This window comes from Callorhinus ursinus, unplaced genomic scaffold, assembly GCF_003265705.2.
Source record: "Callorhinus ursinus isolate GAN/ISIS: 27379988/994484 unplaced genomic scaffold, GSC_fseal_2.0 scaffold8, whole genome shotgun sequence".
NCBI classification, from domain to species: domain Eukaryota; kingdom Metazoa; phylum Chordata; class Mammalia; order Carnivora; family Otariidae; genus Callorhinus; species Callorhinus ursinus.
In genome coordinates, this window is record NW_027397070.1 from 51,721,412 (window position 1) to 51,744,308 (window position 22,897).

Sequence of the window (22,897 nt, forward strand, 5' to 3'; positions counted from 1 at the left end):
GGTCAATATTTTGTTTTATAGTTGTTAGGATCTTAAAAAAAGACTTAATACACTATTACTCTGAGATTTCACCCATATATGCTCTTTTAGAGAAAACAGAAAGCATTTCTTCTATGTATTATATTTTTCAGAAAGATCCTTCCACTGTGTTTTGTAATACACACTCATATTATCTTCACAGTATAAAGCAAGAGCTTCTTACAGAGAGAATGCCCTGTTATTGATAGTATTTAGAGCAGGGCTATGAAACACATTGTCTAGCATCGCAGTTAGATGGACGGTGTGACTACTTATCAGCATCAAATATGAAGCTGTCAGTCTGACCTCCAAACACTGAGCAATTCGATAATATTAAATTCATCTGCCAGTGAATCCGTATTCATTATGTAATTTCTCAATGACACTTTCTCTATGTCACTGTGCTTATGAGAAATTTGACAGGGCTGTAAGAAACCATTTTTGTAGGCTGAAGGAAGTCTTACATTTTTAAATTGGTCATCACCTTTTGCCACAAGGTTGCAACTCTGAACACACAGTCTATTTGTTTGAGTAGCATTTTCTTCACTTGACCTTAAACACAGTCATGTTTTAGAAATTTAACCCTTTGAAGATGACCCCATTACTGGAAAACATACATACTTTAATACTGACGAGTGCAGAAAACAGGCTCTGTATTTTGGGACAAGGTGGCGAAAGGAGAATGTCTAGATTGTTTCAACCAAGATCCCTCATGAGAGATTCATGAGGATATTTCCGTTTGCCCTCAATGCGAATATACAGAAGGTAGACTAACATTAGAGCAGTGGGAAACTTGGCAGAACGGGCTAGGACAGGGTTTGTGCAAAAACTTTTTCCGGTTTCAGTTTGAATGGGTTCCCAGGAAGTGTCAAGTTCGAACAAATCCAAAATTTTACAATGTAGCTCAGCCAAAACTGCTGAGATTCACCTGATTCTGGGTCAAAACTGTACAGAGCACACTGCGTTTTATTTGGTGTAAAGCCAATTCGACTGAACCTTTCAGGCAACTTCAATGAGAGGCTCATAGCCTTGGCAAAACCAAAAATGAACCTAGCTTGATCTTTGGTTTTGAAACAGCAAGTTCTGGCTTTATAAAGAGATAAAGGCAAGTTTTACTTAGCTTTAAGATTCTTACAAATACTCAGAAGAAGCACTGCAAATAATTAACAGTTATTTGGCCAGATTTACATTCTCAAGTCAGTTATTTCCTGAGCTTAACCAGGACACTTCAGTCAGTACATTAACTCTATTGGCACCATATACCCCTAAGTGCCGTAAAGCAGAATCTGGTGTTCTAACAAAGAATAATGATCCTTCCTCAACAACTTATATGCCTGCAGAGTGGATCGCACGTGTAGTAGGATGAAGCACAACTACTGCGGGCTCCAGGGTGGGAAGGAAAGAATTAAAAATAAAAACTCCAACAGCAATTGTCTACTGTAATGGCAGACACATGAAGGAAGAGTATATAGTGTTGCCTGGTGATTTCCACAGACACACACCAGCATTCTCTTGTACTCTTGGACACCAAGGTCTTGAAGATCTACTGGTGTGCAGAGTTCAAATCTGTTACCACTAATATTAGCTGAATGAATCCTTTAGAGGTGTGCCAAAAGCTCCACCAGTTTTTTTTTTAAATAAAAGCCATATTTTAAAGAGTTTTCCAGTGTTTTATAATTTTTCTCAATATATGTAAATTTATGTATACATTTCTCCATATGGCTACAGGTTAGGATTTATTCTATAAGTTACACTATCTCTTTAAGTACACATTGAAAACAAGGGAGATTAGATTGTCTTAGGTCACTTGGATTTGAGAAGCTGATTAAACACTGACAAATTACAGCTATATGATTACACATTTGCTCTAAGTCAATGATTTTCAAAATTTTGAGTAGATACTCCCCTAAAATACTTTTTTAAATTATATATCTCCCTTACCTCCCACCCCCCACACACATTTTTAAGTTTTCTAAATGTTTTCATCATAAATTTAGGTAGTTGCAAAGGATGAAATTTCTGGAATATCATAAATACTGACATTTTCAAATGAAACTCTCATATTACTCATATAAACTTTCCCAGCAAACTTTAAATACTTCAGTAATTTGTTACCACCATTTATCCACTGACAAAATAAATAAATAAGATCCTCCTTAAAAGACAGAAATTTTATATTGTTCCTTTGCCCTTTGAATTTATTTCCCATCTATTTTCCCCAACAGACTTTTATCCTAATATAAAAAGTATTTATGCCTGGAAGTCTTTTTATTGGTTATCCTACCATACTTCATCTTCTCTGTAAGAAAAATGTGTATATACAAGAGGGAAAAACTGATTTTTAAAATGCCCTGTGACCATAATGCTCCAAGTGTTATATATTTTTATAGATTGAATTATCATCTCAATATTAGGTCTATTAAAATTTTTGAGAAAAATTATTAAATGTAAAGCCCAAAACTTCCAAAAGTATATCCCTTAATGGGACGGATACTGCTTTCTCTTCTCCTATACTTAATTAACTCATGTATCATTGGGTAAGTATTAACTTTTGTTTGAATAAGACAAGGTTCCATTTCATTTCTATTTTTTTGTTGTTGTTTCTATAGATTTAATCACTGAGAAATTTTGTTCACATAAAAAAGTACATGAGAATTAAAGTAGTTTGGTTATAACAATGTCACTCAATTTCTTGAATGCCATCCTAATTTTATGGCAAAGACTACACAGAGATCTGTCATCAAAAATTAATTTTAATGATCTATCAGCTCGATTAGGTCCTCTTTCAATTTTGTTGAAAGCAAAGAATTAGAAACCACTTGACTTGCCAAAGGATGGTAATGTAGTTATTAAAGTCACTCACTTTCTGTTTTGGAAGGTATATGAAAGAGGCTTTATTTACCAAGACTTGTCAAATGACTACAACTGTTCTTCTTTCACTTTGAGGCATTTCAATGAGTTCTACATATGCAAAAAGTATTGGGAAAAGTAAAAAACTTATTAATGTTAATACCATTCTATCAGTATAAATTTTTAATACTTTTATATTAGCATTAAATATATTTTCATTAAAACCTTAGATCTGCAGATTGGCAAAGCTAGTCCTTATTGTCAAACCAATAAGCTCAATCTGGCTTACTTTCTGGCAGGAAAAAAAAAAAGTCTGACTTCATGTGCCCTGTGACAATGGCCTTTTGAATTATAATCCTAAAACAGATAAATGAATAAGTCACGGAGCCAGGCCAAAGTTTGTCACCTGGATGAGTAAGACACTTTCAATGATTTCTTTCCAAGACTCAGTTTTCTTTTCTGGAGCTATATTTTCTCAGATTATAGTAGGCTGATAAAAGAGGTGAGGTCATCAAATAAAATTGTCATTCCTCCCCCTCATCATCAATCAACAATATATGTTGATTTCAGAACACCCCTTCCCAATACCTCATCTATCTAATAGAACTCTTTGTCTTATCAAAAATATATGTATGACTAACAGGGACAAGGAGACTTGATTAAAGAGGATATGAAAGCATCAAAATCATAAAGTGCCCCTCGTCTGGCACCTTGTAGTGCCTGGGGGAATCTGCCATCATGCGACCCAGGATGGGTGAAAGGTAGGCCTTTCTCTCGTCAAGTGGGAGGTTGAATAGGAAAAGTAAGATGGCCTCCTCACGCAGTCATGTCAAGAACTCTGCGCTTGAAGTGCTGTAGAAGCTGAGGATATAAAGATCGGTTCTCTTAAAGCTATTTGTGTCTGAAGACCCCTTGAAAAATCTCTGCATGCTCCTAGGGGTGTACTACTCCAGTTTGAAGACTCTAACTCACCAGCTATCTTTGAACATTACCCTCAGGGACAGCATTAATCATTTAATCATAAAATTAGGGAAAAAAAAGTTCTGCTAACATGTTTCCATTCCCTCTGTTTTTTGGCAAAACATGTCACAGGCACAAAAGAGAACATAAAATATATACATGCAGTTTGAAGAAAATGACAATTCTTTGTGGTTTTAATTAGCATTTCCCTGTTTACTAATGAACCTGAATATGTTCACATATTTCTTTTTCAATTGAAATGCTTGCTCATGTCTTTTACCCTCTTTCTTTTTTTCTTTCCCCCCCTTTTTTTTTTGAAATCTGGGTTATCTTTTTCTAATTGCTTTGTTGGCAATAAGATCTGGATCCAAAATAATTTGGATACAAATTGCTACTCAGCTATATATTTTGCCACAAATATATCCTACATGGGCTTTTCTTTTCACTGTTTTTATGTTGTCTTTTGACTTACAGAAGTTCTTAATTTTAATGTGGTCACATCAGTTACGTCCTTTTGGATCTATGTTTTCAGTGTCTTTTTTCCCCCCTCAGAAATCCTTCAAAACCCCAATATCATGAAGATATTAAACGACACTATGTTTTCAAGTTTTATGGTTTGCCATGCCCACTTAGGCTTTCATCCATTTTTGCATCTGAGCTAGGAGTTCAATTTCATTTTTTTTTTAATACTACCTATTGAAAAGTCCCTCCTTACTCCCCCACCGATAGGTGATGCCAGTTATATCAGAGACATCAAGTTTCCATGCACACATATTTCTGTTTCTGGGTAGTCTATTTGATTACATTGGCCTACTTTCATATTCCTGTGCCAAGACTACACTATCTTTCTTTTTTTTCTTTTTTTTTGAGTTTATTTATTTGACAGAGAGGGAGCACAAGCAGGGGAGCAGGAGAGGGAGAAGCAGGCTCCCCACTGAGCAGGGAGCCCAATGCGGGGCTTGATCCCAGGACCCTGAGATCATGACCTGAGCTGAAGGCAGACGCTTAACCAACTGAGCCACCCAGGCGCCCCAAGACTACACTATCTTAATTTTCACAGCTTTAATAAGGTTTGATACATAGTAGGAAAACTACCCCCAACTTGCCCATCTTCAGAAGTGTCTTGACTATTCCTGAGTGTTTTCTCTATGAAGAACTTGTATTTTTATTGCTGTTGTTAGATTCCCCACCCCCCCGCCCATGTATTTTGTATTTTTTGCTACTTTTGTACTGGTATACTTTTAATTACATTTTCTCTGTACTGGTTGCTGGAATTAGAAGGAAAATGGACTTTTGTAAACTGGTTTTTATAGAATAAACTTATTAAACTTTTTCTTAATTTAACTATGAATTCCTAGAGCTTTCTATATAGATAGTAACACTATTCAGACAACAATGCTAGCTTCACTGCTCTGGCCAGGTCTGCATGCACAGCATCTAACAGAAGCTGAGGAATGGTGCATCCTTTCCTTGTTCCTGGTCTCAAAGGAGGACTTTCAAAACGCTAAGGTAATGTTTGTCATTGGGTTTTTTCATATGACTTAGATTAAGTCAATTCCCTTCTCAGTTTGCTAAAAGGTTTTTGATGATGATAATGATATTACGGGAATAAATGCTTCTTATTCAACTACTGAGATGACCTTATTAAATTTATTTCTCCTTAATCTGTCACATGGTAAATTATATTGATTGATTTTCTAATATTAAACCAACTCTGAATTCCTGGAATAAACTCAGCTTGTTCATGATGAATTATCCTTTTAATACATTCCTGGATTTATTTTGCTAATATTTTTTGTATAATATTTTTGCATCCATGTTAATGCATGAAAAGTCCCTTAATTTCCCTTATTTATATTTTCTACGTCTGGTTTTGTCTCAAAGGTTATGCCAACTCATAATGAGTTTGGCATGTTCCCTCCTCTTCTAGTTTCTGGAAGAGTTTTTATAAAATTAAAATCATCTGTTCCCATAACATTTGGTAGAACTTATCTATAAAATTTATTTGGGCTTGGTGGCCCTTTCTGGAGAAAATTGTAATTGATTAAAAATTGTTGATGAAACTTTTTATTATTTAAAAAAATTTACTTATACTATGTTATTCCTTCTTAGTTCTGGAAAATTATATTTTTCTAGGAATTTAGTTATTTCTCCTAATTTGCAAATGTATAATTGCAAAATTATTCACAATACCCTTGTATGTGGTTAAATTCTCAAATAGCTATAGTTCTATCCACTTTTTCATTCTTATTTTATTCATTTGTATCTTCTTTTTTTTCTTCATCAGTCATGCTGGATATTGGTCGTTTTATTCTTTTTAAACAACCAGCTTTACTTTATTGGCCCTGTATGCTGCATGTTTGTTTTCTATTCATTATAATCTTTTCTCTATTTTTTTTCTTTTGTTTTTAGGTTTTTGTGCCATGCTTTTAATTTCTTATATTGCATGGTATGTTCATTATTTTTTATCTTCTTTTCTAATATAAGCATGTAAGCCATTAAGTTTCTCATTAATACTACTTTTGCTATATCATTCACATTTTATAACACAGTGTTGCTATTATTCAGTTCTGTATATTTCATAATTTCTACTATAATTTATTTTCTGAACTTGAGTTGTTTAGAAGTTTACTTTGAAACTTCCAAAAGTCTACGGCTTATCTGGTTCTCTTTTTGAATCCCAGTGTTATAATCATGTCACTGAATTCTGGCTCATGGAAATGGACAGAAATAATATGTGCAAATTCTAGTTTCTACTAAAGGGAAGTTAAGTACTGTCCCTTCCTTTCTTTTGTCTTGTTACAAAGCAAATATAAGGCCTGGAGGTGGTACAGGCATCTTGGATCAGGAATGAGAAGCAGTATTTTGAGGACAGTGGAGCAAAAAGACAGAAGCAGTCTGGGTTTCTGACACTGTGTCTGCCACAGACACCATACATTTGGATTGTTACACAAGAGAGGAATTAATTTCTATATTGCTTAACCCACTATTGCTTTTGGATTTCTCTGATAACTGAGGTCAGGCCTAACTTTACTACGAAGGTATGTGAATATCATATTAATGGAAATGAAACTAAAGATAGATTTGAGAGTTGACATGAAAAACTGAATTTATATCTCCAAGCTGAACTGTCTTTCATTCCTTTTAAACTTCCTCAAATGACTCTTACTGTACTGTCTCTATCGCCTCTTCACCCTTGACCTCCCACTTACTAAGTTCACTAATTCCCATCTCTACACAAGGGCATCCATTTACCCCTGTCTTTCTGGCAACAAGTGCCCAATCCCTAATTTTCCAATCACATTTCTAAAGTTGGATTATGTCCAACATGCACTTTCTCTATTCCTACGTGCAGTCTTTCACCGCTGCACTCTACCCTGCACCGAACTACGACGTTTGCATTCCTACACACCAGATTTACCAGCCACAAGCCCTGATTAGAAACCATTAATGGGGGGTGCTTGGGTGGCTCGGTAGGTTAAGCATCTGCCTTTGGCTCAGGTCATGATCCCAGGGTCCTGGGATCGAGTCCCGCATCGGGCTCCCTGCTCAATGGAGAGCCTGCTTCTCCCTCTCCCTCTGCCTGCTGCTCTGCCTTCTTGTGCTCTCTCTCTCTCTGTCAAATAAATAAATAAAATCTTTAAAAAAAAAAAAAGAAAAAAAGAAACAAGGCTCCCCATTGGCTCTATGGCCCTGCTACCACTTTAACTCTCAGAGTGGTAGGTAACAGATAGCAATGCAAATGATCCTTGTTCATAGATATGCAAATAAGTTGTCTGGGGAGGTTCAATTAATTCCCTTCCTTCACTTCGGAAGAAGCCAGTTTTGCATCTATTTAAATTCACTTCAACACTCTAGTGCCTACCTATGTGGTTCTTTACTCCTTTAAGTCAGCTGTAACATTTTACTCATTCTCTCATTAATTAATGAGTTACATAAACTCAGGTGTCATGACTTCATTTTATATTTGTGTAACAGTCAAAAAAGTAAAATGATTTCATAATTTTACTTTTTTGGAAAAATATTCTTTTAACAAACGCTTTTTGTTCCTTACTCTCTTCAAAGTTTGATTACAGCCCCAACATGGGATGCCTTCTCTGGCTCTTTCTGCCTGACACTACTGATTCTTTGCATTTCAGAGATGAATCTAATTTCCTCCAACATGTCCTCAAATTACAAAATCCATGGCTTTCCTAGAACCTAGACCATGATGATGTCTTATTTTACAATTTTTTTTCTTTATAAGAGCTCCTACAAAACACGTTGCTTTTCACTCATGTGGTGTAGACAGTGTGTTTTTATCTTACATCATTAATTTATTTACATGTAACTTCTCTCCTCAATTAAAGTACAGGTTCCTTGAGAGAACTGATCACAATTTTTCCTTTTCTCCTCTTCAGTGTCAACACAGTGCCAATAAATACCCACTGCTATGTCTCATCCATGGCCCATCAACTGGGGCTATCAATCTAGATTTTTTTCAGATAATTACTTAGCTTTATTTGGGGAATCAACCTGCCATATTTTGGCAGAAAGTTGGTTCCTTCCTAAAAAATTCACATTAAACTTTAATGAAAATCATAAGAGCTTCGTGAAACATCAAGTAAAGTACAATACTAATTAGAAAGGCTAGGGAAAGGAAATAAATTGATGTGCTTCTGGGGAATTTTTTTCCCTCAACTACTGAACTGGTTCTGTGTATACCTATATTCATAAGAACAGTCTTACATGAGGGTCATATATGCACAGTTGGACCTTCATTCTTTCCTTCTACAAATGTTTACTGATTGTCCAATATATATCAGGAGTTTTTGACAGGCTCTGGGACACATGTGCAAGTACAATGTAATTTCTAATCCAAGAAGCTTACCTGCTAGTGAAGAAGGAGAGGGAAAAGTTGAGGAAGAGGGGGAAAGATGGACACATGATTGTGACCTAAGCATTTAGATCCCTGGTGACAAGCCGTGTCAAGGTACTCATGATGAAAAGACCATCTTATTTTCATGTATTGTAACTATTGAACCTTTCATATCTCCTAATGAAACAATGAAATTTCAAACTTTTGCAGATTTGTATCACCATAACATATACCCTACATTCAACACTGATGTTAATACCAACCCAACCAAATGCAGACCACCAACATTTTCTACAGTTTAAGTGCTGAGTTAGTGAGAGAATAATAAATGATCTTGAGATTACTTTCAGCATATTTGATTTTATGAACTATAAAACACTTTACCAGTTGAATAGTCTACCAAGTGTATTAATCTGCTGCTTATAATGCCATATGAAGTCAAAGAACTTAATATTTGAGCACTAACATTATTACTAAGCATTTTCATTTTTATGGTTTTACTTATGATAATTATTTCAAATTAAAACCATCTTGAGAAAACTGCCACTGTAAAAAACCTCAGCCATTTAATCAATTTTATTTTTCTCAGGATGACTTTTTATTTTTACCTTTATTCCTAAAGGAACCCTTATGAATAAGGCACTTAAGATCATACTCCATAGTACTTTTAGTAAAGAGATTATATAAATACAAAAGACTAAGAAATGCTAATAAAAGTTATAGGCTTTTGGTTGTTGTCTGTATAATTTTCAGTTTTGCATGGCATACTGGCATAATTAAAATGATTAAATAAAAAATAATAAGCAATCACATAATGATAACCTAACATTTGTCTGGCCCTAAATATTTTCACACGTATTCTGTCTCTTAATTCTCACAACAACCTGACAAAGTTTAATTATTATCATTTTTACAGATGAAGGAATCAAGAAACAAGTGATTTGCTGAATGTTGTATAAGTGGCATTTTGTATCCTGAACCCAAGTCCACAGACTCAAAATTTCTGTTTTTTGTTCATATTTTTAAAAAAAGCATTTAATTCACAAGCCAAATCCTGTTGGCAAGACACTTCCTAAGGGCAAGTAAAATATACGTGGAAGAACACTAAACATTTTATTCACCTACAATGTCATCATACTGAAACTGAGAAGGTCAGTGTAATTTCCAAATGGCCCAGTTAAATCTAAGGAATAGATTATTTACCCACGAGGGTCTGGACACTGTCAATCAAAATCACTTGCTTACACAGGACTAAATGTGCTCCATTAGCATCTTTCAATTTCTCACACTCACAAAATAAATATTTTATTCTTTATTGGCCACATTGTTTAAAGATTTCTTATTTTTTTCCTGCTCATTAAAAACATATAAAGAAAAAAATAAAAATCACCATTAGTCCCAAGCCACTTTTAATATTTTGTGTGCTTGCTTTCTGAAAGTCTTTTTTAACACAAAATATTCAATATTTGCATCATACTCTCCATATGCCTGTATATTCTACTCCCCCCTCCCCCTATATAACAGCATGGCAATATTTACTTTTGAAAAATATGACTTTTTATGGCTGAATAGTCTTTCATCATAAGGTGGAACCATAATTTATTTTACCATTCTTCCAATTCATATGGGTTTTTTATTACAAAAAGGTTTATTTATAAAAGGAATATAATGTTTTATAAAACTTGAAAATACAGAGAAAGGAATGAAATCACAGTCTTAACTCTCAACTAACAAGTCACTTTTATGAGTTTTTCTCAGTCTCTTCTATTCTTTATTCATATGTCTATCATTACATGTTATCACTGAAGTACACATGATTTTATTTCTTTTTTCAGTTTGTTTTTTATTATAAGCCTCTTCCGTAACCACAGTGGTATGCTGGGTGGAAAAGTCCACACTTTATCCAACCATTCAGTACTATATTGTCAAACAATAAGTTGTCTCCCCTTTCTTCCTAAATTCATTTAAAATAAATCATTTCACAATAAATATTGCAAGCATGTGGTCTTTACATTCATGCACCTTATTCCCTAATGCTAGATTCCTGCAAGTGAGATTATTGAGAAAAAGGCTGACCAGCTTTTAACATTATTTGGGTACTGGTAAAAACCATGTACAAAAATACTGAGGTTGAATATCTGAACTTCAAAGTATAAACAGCACCCCAATCTCAGCTTCTGATCAACCAGTCCTTTTAGTGGTTGGGAAATACACAAATACATAGGATATTGATTACACTTAAACTAATTACATTTTTCATAGATTAGTACATCTTGGTATCATCAGTCTTGAGAGAGCAGTGACCACTGCTCATTTTTGTTTTTTCTCTTTTTTCACTTTAAAAATCTGTATCCACCTACCTTTCAGGTATAGTTTAGCTTATTCTCCCCTTTGAATCCTAGATGTAGTTTTAGAAATGCCTTCTTGAACTGCTTCTTTTGGGGAGTGCTCTGAAATCCACCTCAGGACACCGCAGTAATTCTGACAGAAGGAGAAAGAAAATGCCCCAACTTACCGTTTCTAATGCATTTAGACGGTCCTGCAAATAAAGCATAATGCAGAATTATAAAAACAAAGCTATTAAAATCATTTCAAGTTTACTTAATTTTCAGATTTTCTACTTATCCTCTATTAGTAATAAATTTTGAAAATCTCAAAGAATGAAAACTCCTACTCAGGATGATTTCTACAGTAGAAAGAGTCATGAAAGAACCACTGTACTCCTCATCTCAGTTAGTGTTCGGACCGCAGGTTTTATTTAACGGTAAATATCATAAACTCATATACAGTGACTAAATGGGATAAACCTTAAGACTTTTGCATTGGTAAAATGATTTATCTACTTAAGGATTTATAAGTATTACATACATTTGAATATATGAACAACTAGATGATAGTAGTGATATAAAAAAGGACTTTGGTACACATACCAGCGCTCAGGTACACAGTACAAAGTGTGACTTGGAAAGTAAAGTTCATACATAATTTCATCAATTCAAATTAAGAAGTAATTTGTTAACTGAAACAAGGCAGGAAAAATAAATAAGAAAGATGTCACATGCAGGCAATCTTGAACCCAGATGGGCCTTCTCCATCTATAGTATCTTCCAAGGTTCTACAGACAATATTGCTACAAAGTTAAATGACTAGGTAAATGGTTGCATTCGCAAAGCGACAGCTGTATTCTCGACTCTTTTCAGAGCTGACAGCTACCTACAGGAAGTCTTTACCAATTAAAAGAGGCTGAATATGAGAGAAGAGAGTCTGAAGATTTAAGAAAATGGCCATAAAAAAAACACGAAATCTTGCCATTTGCAATGACGTGGATGGAACTGGAGGGTATTATGCTGAGTGAAATAAGTCAATCAGGGAAAGACAAGTATCATATGATCTCACTGATCTAAGGAATTCTTAATGTCAGGAAACAAACTGAGGGTTGCTGGAGTGGTGGGGGGGGTGGGAGGGATGAGTGATAGACATTGGGGAGGGTATGTGCTATGGTGAGCACTGTGAATTGTACAAGACTGATGAATCACAGACCTGTACCTCTGAAACAAATAATACATTATATGTTAAAAAAAAAAAAAAAAGATAGTAGGAAGGGAAAAATGAAGTGGGGGAAGTCGGAGGGAGAGACGAACCACGAGAGAATATGGACTCTGAGAAACAAATTGAGAGTTCTAGAGGGGCGGGTGATGGGGGATGGGGGGATGGGCTAGCCTGGTGATAGGTATTAAAGAGGGCATGTATTGAATGGAGCACTGGGTGTTATACGCAAACAATGAATCATGGAACACTACATCAAAAACTAATGATGTAATGTATGGTGATTAACATAACATAATAAAATTAAAAAAAAACTTACACTAAAAATAATTTTTCCCTTGATATTAAGACAAATCCTTTAAATAAGCTATATTTTGGATTTTTCCAGTATTCTGAAAGGACAAAATATCTGATTTGTATATTCTGCCTTCTGGAATGTTCCAGCATCTTGAAATTAAAAATATCAATAAAAAAAAAAAAGAAAATAGCCATCTTTTTTGGGAAGATCAAGGCCACTTTTCCTTCTTTTCTCTCATTTTAAGCAATGGGAGATGTGTGACATCTGGATTTCCTTTTCGTTTAATCAAATTAATTTTGCCTAAGAAGCAAAGTGGGGAACTGGTACAGAGAGCCACTCAGCTAAGATCTCTCGGTAAACCTACAAGGGACCCAAGTGGACACAGAACACTTAGGAGCAGCAAGAACTTGGCGCTCATGGCCGCACTCCCAGCCTTACCTAACACATATAGGCCTTGCCTTTGAGGACTTCCACAATCCGACCTCCCACTCTCAGATTGGGAAACTGAGTTGAACATTTCTACCCTTTAAACATTTGGTTATGTGGGTACAAGTGAAATGAATATATTATGCAAAATCAGCCCAAAGCAGACTGTTCTCAGCAATATAATCTGTTTAATTGCATTTTGTTGGCATACTTGAGAGAACTTCACCCTCGCCCCCATAATTTTCATGAAATAACTGCTGTTTTGTTGGTGACTTGTGTACTGTCACTTTTGAATGCTTCATAATAAATGCATATAATAATGCCTCAAGGGGGCTTTGATCTGTTGTTACCAGGCATCTTATTCACAGTCCATCTGGGACAATACCATTCAGCAATGCTTTATCATCCTTTGCAGATTGAACAGAAGAACCTCATTAGATACCTTACAAAGACAGAAATAGCCTTTGGGCAGTATCACATTTATATGAACCATCTTGGAAGGCTCAAAATATTTACAGCCACAATTTGGGTCTTAAGTTTTCCCCATACCATATATTTATGGGCTCATATTATTTAGGATTAGCACATTTTAAAAGCAAACGTACAGCTAGTTTTCAAAGCACACATAAAGCTAGTTTGAAATCAGAGTTTTCATATGATGTCAAAATAATAGAATTTAATTAAATTTTGTCTGTCTTAATTCAGATCTCCATGTCTGGCAAAGATAAACTAATATAATTTAGGTATTAGTGTCTTCATTTTACTTGAATATTTGTTACAAGACTTTAAAAGAAATACACACTGTCATGGACTGCATGTTCATATCCTCACAGAATTCATGGATTGAAACCCTAGTCTCCAGTGCCATGGCATTTAGAGATGGGACCTCTGGGAGGTAATTAGGTCATGAGGACAGAGCCTTGTCTTCATGATGGGATCAGTGTCCTTTAAGAAGAGAGAGAATGTTTGCTTCTCCTTTTGCTCTCTGTCATGTAAGGACATAATGAGAAAAGATGGCCATCTACAAGCCAGGAAGAAGGCCCTCGCCAAGGACCGAATCTGCCAGCTCCTTGATCTCGGACTCCTCAGCCTCCACACCTGCGAGAAATGTTTGTGGTTGTTTAAGCCACCCAGTCTGCGGTAATTTGGTGTAGCAATCCAAGCTAAGACATGTGCCTAGTCTTTAAGACTATGAACACAAATGGTCCAAGAAAACTCCATTTTGTTAAAATACAAAGATGAAGAAATGATTTACTTCAATGCAATTTACTTACATCTTTTTATCTATAAGCTACTTCATTCCAAATTGGTACTGAGATAGCTTTCTTATGAAAAATGTGATATGTTACCAAAATGAGAAAATTAGGGCATTAGGCAATTCAGTTCATTAACCTGAATTTCAATAATTCCATTTGCCAATCAACAGCAGCTAACAGAATACCAGCCATCACTGCCAATTAGGGAGCTTCGTCTAAACTGTGCAGTTGTTTGGTCTTAATTGTAGGCTATCAGTAAAAAGAATACTCCTGATCTTTATGGACTTACTAACTTGCTTTTAAAAGTTAAGAAATGCTTTGAAAATGTAAACGGTTGACTTCTTTTTTGGCAGATAAGGTTAGCTGTTATAATTCTGTATATAAAAGAATTAGGCTACTGCAAATATTTATTCTCAAACAAGCTGTCCACACTTCCTTTCTGGTTCTTCTTATTAAAATAGAGGTAACTTAAGCCAGTACTGTAGCACTGATACAGTCCATGAAACAAATGCCAGGATATGTCCTAGAATGAACACATAAGTACAGCACAGTAAATTCTATGCTTCTTCACCTCTCCCCCTCTCACCAGAAGTACACAGTGTTTTGTTGTTTTTGTTGTTGAATTTCCAATTTTCATTTCAACAGATTTTATCTTCAAGCTCAACCTGAAGGTTCAACACTCACCCCCTCCCCCACCATGAACACACACTCCCATACTTGGATCCTGAAAAGTATTGGGACATTCAAAGAGGGATTAGAAGGTAGGAGGAGCCAAGAGGGAAGACAGCCTCCAGAAATAGCCAAGATGACTTAGAGTCATGCTATTTCGGGTGGTTTTAATACATCAGTCGTTCTTATTTTTGTAGTCAGGGACTTTGAGAGCCTGATGAAACTTGATCTTCTCCCCAGAAAAATGTACATTATCCACAACATACACATAATTCTGCATACACTTTTAGGATAACTGTAGACTCTCAGAGGCCTTCAAGTACTTTTATCCCCAACAAAAACACTTGAAACAAGCTGTAAGAATATTATACAAATAAATCATTTTATTAAGTTAAATCTATTGATTTCTCCTATATGAAGTATTTCTGGATAAATAACACCAATAAAAAAGAAAGAAATAATTGGGAGTGGAAGGTTAAACAAAATCAAAGGGAAAATACCTTCAATGTTTTGAAGAAAAAAGTTCTTGGGGGGGGGAATCCCATTTTGTTGCTATTGATTTTTTGTGACTATTCTTTCATTCTATCCAGGGAGCGAAACAGCCTAAGAAACACCTAAAATGGCAACAATTATTGAATGTTTACTCTAGAAGATTATACATGTAGTCACTGTATAGCCATTGAGTTCCAAAGTAAAGTGCTAGTTATTCTTTATAATGTGAGTATTACCCACAATTTCTGAGTGTCAATAATGCCGCTAGATAACACACTGTAAAGGGTTTGGCAGATCAAGAAGGGAAAGGCATATTTTAGAAGAGGTCTATAGCATATATACTATAAAAAGATGTATTTTAACTTTTTATGATCAGGTTAGTAACCTGCCTTGAGCTGTATATATGCCTTTTCTGCCTGGTCACAGTGGGTTGTACATTGGAATTTATGACTGAACCGAGGCAAATTCATTAGCATCATTGGAGATGGGCAAATATTTGTAGACCAAATTAGAAAATGAGTGCTATATGGAGCGCTGGTATCTGAATCCCTGATCATTAACAGTTTGATTTAACACAGCCAATCAATGAGACACATTCATTCATCCATCCCACCTAAGAGATGAATTAGAGGCCTTGTAAGTCTAAATAATCAGAGTTTTACCTCTGGTAGTATAGTTGAACAGGCCTAGTGACTTTATCACAATTATACAGCATTTTCCAAGAATGCTTTACATATATCCATTGACAAATGAAAATGCACAATACTGGTATAAGAATATAAAAAGAGTCTCTCACTCTTCCAAGTCTAAGGATCTTTAAGACTATAGAAAAATTCTGAAAACTTCTCTGGAACTGAAAGACCATGATGGACAAATAATTTTCAAAAACAAAGACCAACAATGGGGACTCCCTCCATTACTGTGCCAAAAGCAAAAAGCCTCTCTTCTGAAAGAAAAATCTACTTGGCTTCACCCAGAGATACCACTGTGTGGCATTTTTCCTGTCAATGTTAATTCTGTTTACTCAATACTCACACTTTACTTGCTATTTCCTATATAAGTGATATAAAATGAAATACAACTATGTGCATTTTTTCCCTATGAATTTCCACAAGGCAATCCATTACATTTAAGACATTGTCCACCATTTTTTAATAATTAAAAGAGCTCAAAACAATTCCAAGTATATTCTTTTCTAAAATTCAAGATATTAAAATGAAAGAAAAAGAAAAGTCCTTTGAGTCATCACAAAAAAAATGAATGTTTTACATAGTGATTTAAAATAAATTAAAATAAAGAGCTAAAAACTGCAAACCACCTTAATGTTGCAACACCAAAAAAAGTTTTAAAATATAGCCTAAGTTGACTTTGAATATACCAAATGAATCAATGATCTGTAAGTAAAATCGCACCTTATCTACTAAAAGTCAGACAAAATTACTCTACACTTAAGACAAACTAGAAAGAGTGGCCTGAGAGCAGCATGCAGTGGTTTCCCAACCAGGCAGATTTCATTTCACCTGTCACTGGATACCTGTAGTCTATCCTTGTTCATTCATTTCACTAGCTGCTTAAGTATCCTTTCAAATAATCTACTACAGGATCCAAAGTAACAACACAGAAATACTGAAAAGAAAACCACAGCAAGGCATCAAGATTTGGTCTAGAAAGTTGTCAATAATAAAACTGAATGGGAAAAAATCAGAGAGAGAGACAAACCATGCAAGACTGGACTCTGAAGTTCACATAAGGGAGAAGGGTGGGGGAATGGGGTGACTGGGTGATGGGTATTAAGGAGGGCACGTGTTGGGATGAGCATTGGGTGTTATATGCAACTGATGAATCGTTGAACACTACAACAAAAACTTGCGATGTACTATATGCTGGCTAAATGAACATAATTAAAAAAAAGAAAGTTGTCAATAACCCTCCTCAGTCCAACTCCCCAACACTTTGACTTATCAAGAAAAGCCAGTTTAAAGGGATGTATCATTTCCTAGCCTAGAGGGAGTATCCAGTAACACTCCTTGTTACCTGCTTTTCACTCAGGGTGTGGCAAATCCCTGATAGAATCAGAAGAAGGATTTACGAACAGAATCAAAATATGTGCTCCACATTTCTGCTCTGTTCTTTCATCCATTACCACTGTCGTGATCAGACTGAGACAGCCAGCTGTTCTTCTGTAGGGTTCCTCAGCAACACTGCCAGGTGGCATTGTGGGTTTGCAGTCTTGTTATGAGGCAATCACCAACCCTTCTACTCTGACACTGTTTGTGTCTCTGTTTGACCTTGTTCAGAGAAGTCTGAGATTGCACTTACCCTGAAGTGGGATGTGTGCATGTGTTTGTTGGGGTGGGGGTGGGGCAGGGAAGATGAAGAGAAAGATAGGGAAATGGGGCTCTGTTGATTTGTTTCAACGGATTTCATGCTGGAAAATGCAGCCTGAGAGGCAAAGTAGGGTTTTGCTTGAAATCCCTGTAAACACTTCAACTGTGTAACACTAAAACCAAAAAAATCTCACATTTACCCTTTATGTTTCAGATAATGGAGCAAAGCAATGAGGTTTCTTCCCCCCCACCCCTTTAAAATAAAGAATCATGTTAAGATCTTTCTTTAATGCACAATGTAATGTGGCGCACAGGTGCCTAGACTAGGATAGGAGTACAAACCAAATGAACCTTCTTTCTCCCAGAACTGCTCAATTCCATGGTAAACCTGCTGGTAACAGGTAACAAGAGTTCAGTGAATGACATCTGGACTGGGGAACAACTAAAAATTATTTGCAGATACCATAAAGGCTATGATGGTGGTTAGGGGCAATGCAAATGACAACCAATGTAATTGCAAAGACTGACCGTCCCCAAAAAGAGATGCAGGCACAACAGCTGAATAGTTGGGGGAGAAAGCCAACGACCCAGGAACCAACATACCATATATTTTTCCCCCAAGGATTTACATTTTAAAAAATAAAGTACAGGTCTCCAGTGGTGAGGTTAGTCATATATCAGCTGAATATGCTCTGAACTCATATGCAAATTACAGTGCAGCAGTGATTATGGCATAATTTATGAGTAGGTTTGTGCCATGGAGAACTTGTGGAAAACAATTGGATATGTTTTTTTCAGGGTGTGTATCTGACTGTCAGCAAGCACAGCTGGCCTAATGAGACTCCCTGAGGCTGACATCTCCTCTGAATCCCTCAAGGACACACATCTTCCAGACTTGTAGGTGAAGAATATTCACAGAGAAACCCACATAACCATGGAACCCACTGTCCCGAGCTCCTTCTTCCTGAATATCTGAATCGCAGCACTTCGTTGTTGACTATCACGCATGTCACAAGCTGAGTCATTAAATGGTACAGTCCGCTTTGGGAATTAAATTGCTTACCTTTGAGCAATTCGAATAATTCACATCTCAATTTACATGCAGTTATTTACTCAAGTGTTTTCAGGAATTAAAGCACAAGGAACAAGTTTTAGAGGCTCTCTCACCCTCATTCCCCCATTCCTTCTGTGGGCTTCTGTATAGTTACCTCTCACTGTTCTATACTAAAGAGACAGACTGTTGGTAAGGATAATCAGACATAAGCAGATGGTTTTAAAATAATATATTTGGCTGACATGAGTTAGCTTTTTCTTGTCTCCTCTTCAGTTTGACTAAGATTAAAACTATTATGAATCTCCATTTCCTGATATACAAGCACAGGTGGGGAGGGAAAGATAGTTAAAGGATTTAAAACTAACCTCAGATTATCGGTACTCAGACCATCAATGGTGCACTATTCTTAGTATCCAAGAAAACCAAGGAAAAGCCCCAACAATTTAGTTTCTTCTTATACTGCTGAGATACATACCTGAAGGCTGACTTACCCTACATGTCCTAAAATTAAGTAGACGTGGTTTGACTATTTAGTTCCAAATATCCTAAATATTCCTACCCATGAAATACTTAACTGATTTTTCTTCAAATTGAGCTTCATTCTGATTTTTCATTGAAGTCTGACTAGCATCTTCCCAAGGTGGAATTTTAAACAGTTGCTTTGGCTGTTTAAGAGAGATGTGAGTAAAGAAAAAAGTTGGAAAGCTCCATTGTCTTAAAATATTCTAAAGCACTATAAATAGTCATAGCTATAAAAATAACACTAATAGGACTACAATAATTTCTACTAAATTTTTAATTTCTGCATTTAGAAAATGATATCACACTGTGCTCTTAAAATGTCTTCCCCAAATAATTCCTTACCCAACCTAAACACACAAATTTTAGGGAAATCATTACTTGAAATTTTAAGCATTTTATTCTTCAGGATTATAGAGCTAAAATTCTTCAGGATTATAGAGCTAAAGTAGCCTCACACTGTCTTGCTTTCAAACATCCTTAGAAGTAACTAATCCTAAATTCCAAAGTCTATGATACAAAGGAATAAATAAGGTGCGAGCTTGCTAATGGACACACCTGGGCAGTTTTAACCAGTCATGAAAGCTACTTTTAACACTCACCACCTTACTTGTGGATAATACAGCACTGATGTAATGTGCTTTTAGGAGTTCAGGAAGGTCTGACTACTCAAAATTATGCTTTCCTTCCATTTGCGAAATTATTAAAAATTCTACCAATAGAAATGTATTCTTTGCCTCCTCCCACTCCAGTTCATCTTTTCGAAGGCAAACAATCATGGGATAGGAAACCATTAAACTAGTTCATTCTAAGGCAGGGGTCAGCAAAGTGGGACACTAAGCCATTCTAACCTGCCACTTGTTTTTATAGGCTCACGAGCTAAAAATGGTTTTTACACTTTTATTTGGCTCAAGAAAAATCAAAGAATATTTTATGACATGTGAAAATTACATGGAATTCAAATTTCAGTTTCCCGAAATAATTTTTATTGGAACACAGCCCATTCATTTCTTTACATATTGTCTATGGCTGCTTTCAGTCTGTAGTGTAAGAGGTTAGTCGTTGGGAGACAGCATATAGCCTGTAAAACTGAAAATATTTAGAATCTGGCCCTTTACAAACAGTTTGGCAACCCTCTGTTCTAAGGTGCTGGCAGCCTATAGGAATTACTTCCTGCCTCCCAGAGGGAGGTCACTCTACAGCAAAACAACCCCTGCCCGTTCCTGGAAGGAGACGATAAGGTAAAACACACTGACCAGGGGAAAGAAAAGACAACGGGAACCAGAAAATTTTTACCTAACTTTTAAACTTTAAAATAACATTGAAAAGTTGTATATGCATAAATACGTATATCCAGAATATAAATCATTCCTCAGGCTATAAAAGTTTTTTTTTTTTTTTTTTTGGTCCTCTATTCGTTTTATCCACCATTTTTTCCTTTCCTTCCAATGTCTTTCCTCCCTCCCACCTTCCGTCCCTTCCACTCACTTATTCATTTAATTAATTCACCCATTCGTTCACATTTATTGAGGCAGACACTTTGTTGGGCATTGAGTACACAGTTATCAACAAGGAAGATACGTTCTCTCTGCCTTCATGGAGTTTACATTCCAAAGGAGAAGACACATAAATAAGATACTCAAAAAACCGTGATGGGGGTGAGGGCAGAGATTTACTTTAGACAGGTTGGTCAGGTTAAGTTCCCACGAAGAGGTGACATTTGAGCTGAAACTCTTTCATCACTGAAAGAGCTAAGGGAAAAGCATTACAGAGAGAGGAAGTAGCAAATGCAAAGGTCCTGGGACAGGAAAAGGGTTTGCTTAATTTCAGGAATAAAAGGGAGAATGGTATGCGTGTTGTGGCTGTTAATAAAAACATCCTTTTAAAATACCAGTATCATAAAACTCAACACTATTTATTAAAAGCTTATTATTCGGGCGCCTGGGTGGCTCAGTTGGTTAAGCGACTGCCTTCGGCTCAGGTCATGATCCTGGAGTCCCGGGATCGGGTCCCGCATTGAGCTCCCTGCTCAGCGGGGAGTCTGCTTCTCCCTCTGACCCTCTCCCCTCTCATGCTCTCTATCTCATTCTCTCTCTCAAATAAATAAATAAAATCTTTAAAAAAAGCTTATTATTCGCTGAAAATATGTTTTCATTTAATGCTCCCCCAAACTCTCAATAGGTGAATATTACTAATTTCATTCATTTTATAGTCAGAGAAATAGACTCAAAGATATTAAATGTGTTGAATTCCACATTATGATTGAGTTTAGACTGTAATCCAGGTCCATATGACTCAAAGGAATCTATACTCTCAAAAACAAATTAAAATTCACGTTAAAAAACTATGTATATATTTATATATTTATCTATACAGACGATACCTTTTTTATTACCACCAAGGCTATATTTTGTGTGTGGTGGAGGTTAGGGTTTACACTGGAAAACTGTTTCAGAGCCTCTTGCTCAAAATTACACATGCCAGAACAGCATTCCAGAACCTTATTTTTAACAGATGTCAGGTGACGGTATAACAAAACACATACTACATCACAATAAAATTTCATGTTCACATAAAAACCATTATTTGTACACATTCTTATAGTTATTTACCATATAATCAAAGGGATTATGTTTTTGCCATATGCCTTTCTTAAGTAAGTTGCAACTGCTTCTGACTTCTGGGTCTGACATTAGGCCAGCTAAAGCACATACAGCCAATATCACTGGGGAAATATCAGAAAAAAAGAGTAAAGAAAAGCAAAGATCTAAACTTAATTAGCTGTGATGCTATACAGCGAACTGGCACCTCTATTGTGCTCATCTCCCAAGTCTTTCAGGTCTGGGCTGTGTGAGTTAGATTCATTACTGAGCTCATAAAAGGCCTGGCCCCCCCACCCCTGTTTTACTGGTGACAAATTTATTAGTTCTTTTCTAACAGTGAAATGAGAACTAGGGATTTCAATTACACTCAGAATGTAGTAAAGGTAGGGAATCTCTTGTAGGTAATATTTTTCTATTCCATTTTATGAGCAAATATAGAAGTACTGTTAATAGACATTAAATGTTATTTATTAGCATGCTAATAAGCCTTCATACTTTTAAAAGTAAACATTAAACTTCTAACAAATTACATTTAGAAGAGTAAGTGTAATGCAGATACTCTGGAAAGGGAATGTACTTCAGAATCAGTTTTTTAAAACCCATATCATCACTGATTATGATAAAAAGACAAAGATAAGAGGAGATGCTTATTACTCATTCTTTCAGCTCATTTTAGTTTTATCACTTTTTGCACAATTTAAAATTTATGTAAACATTTTCAATGTTGCCTTTAATTTTTGCCAGAATATTTTGAACCTGGTTTAAAATTGAAATTCAAGAAGCCCAAGGAGGGCTTTAATAACAACTTTCTTTGGTCTGTTTATTTAAAACATGATGAATAAGCAAAAATAAAAGGTGCAGAATGGAAAAAGAAAAATGAGCCCTTCTCCTTCCTAGAAGTGATTGAGATTACTGGATTGTTCATAATCTTGCACCAGGAATTAAAAATCTTCCCCATATGCCAATAGCCAAGTACACACACACACACACACACACACACACACACACACACACACACACA

General features: G+C 35.8%; 1 protein-coding gene across 7 annotated transcripts in view; it reads right to left on the reverse strand.

Moving 5' to 3' along the window:
* Nucleotides 1–22,897, reverse strand: part of CEP128 (centrosomal protein 128) — a 390,388-nt gene that overhangs the window by 41,846 nt on the left and 325,645 nt on the right. For 4 of the 7 annotated variants that reach the window (XM_025869528.2, XM_025869530.2, XM_025869527.2 and 1 more), the window contains 2 exons: nucleotides 19,330–19,419; nucleotides 11,202–11,225 (listed from right to left, as the gene is read on the reverse strand). In XM_025869528.2, coding sequence (XP_025725313.1) covers nucleotides 11,202–11,225; nucleotides 19,330–19,419 — 114 coding nt within the window. Of the gene's footprint in view, nucleotides 1–11,201; nucleotides 11,226–15,435; nucleotides 15,496–19,329; nucleotides 19,420–22,897 lie in introns of those variants that run through there. The other 3 variants (XM_025869531.2, XM_025869529.2, XM_073895674.1) reach the window with 2 other exon arrangements.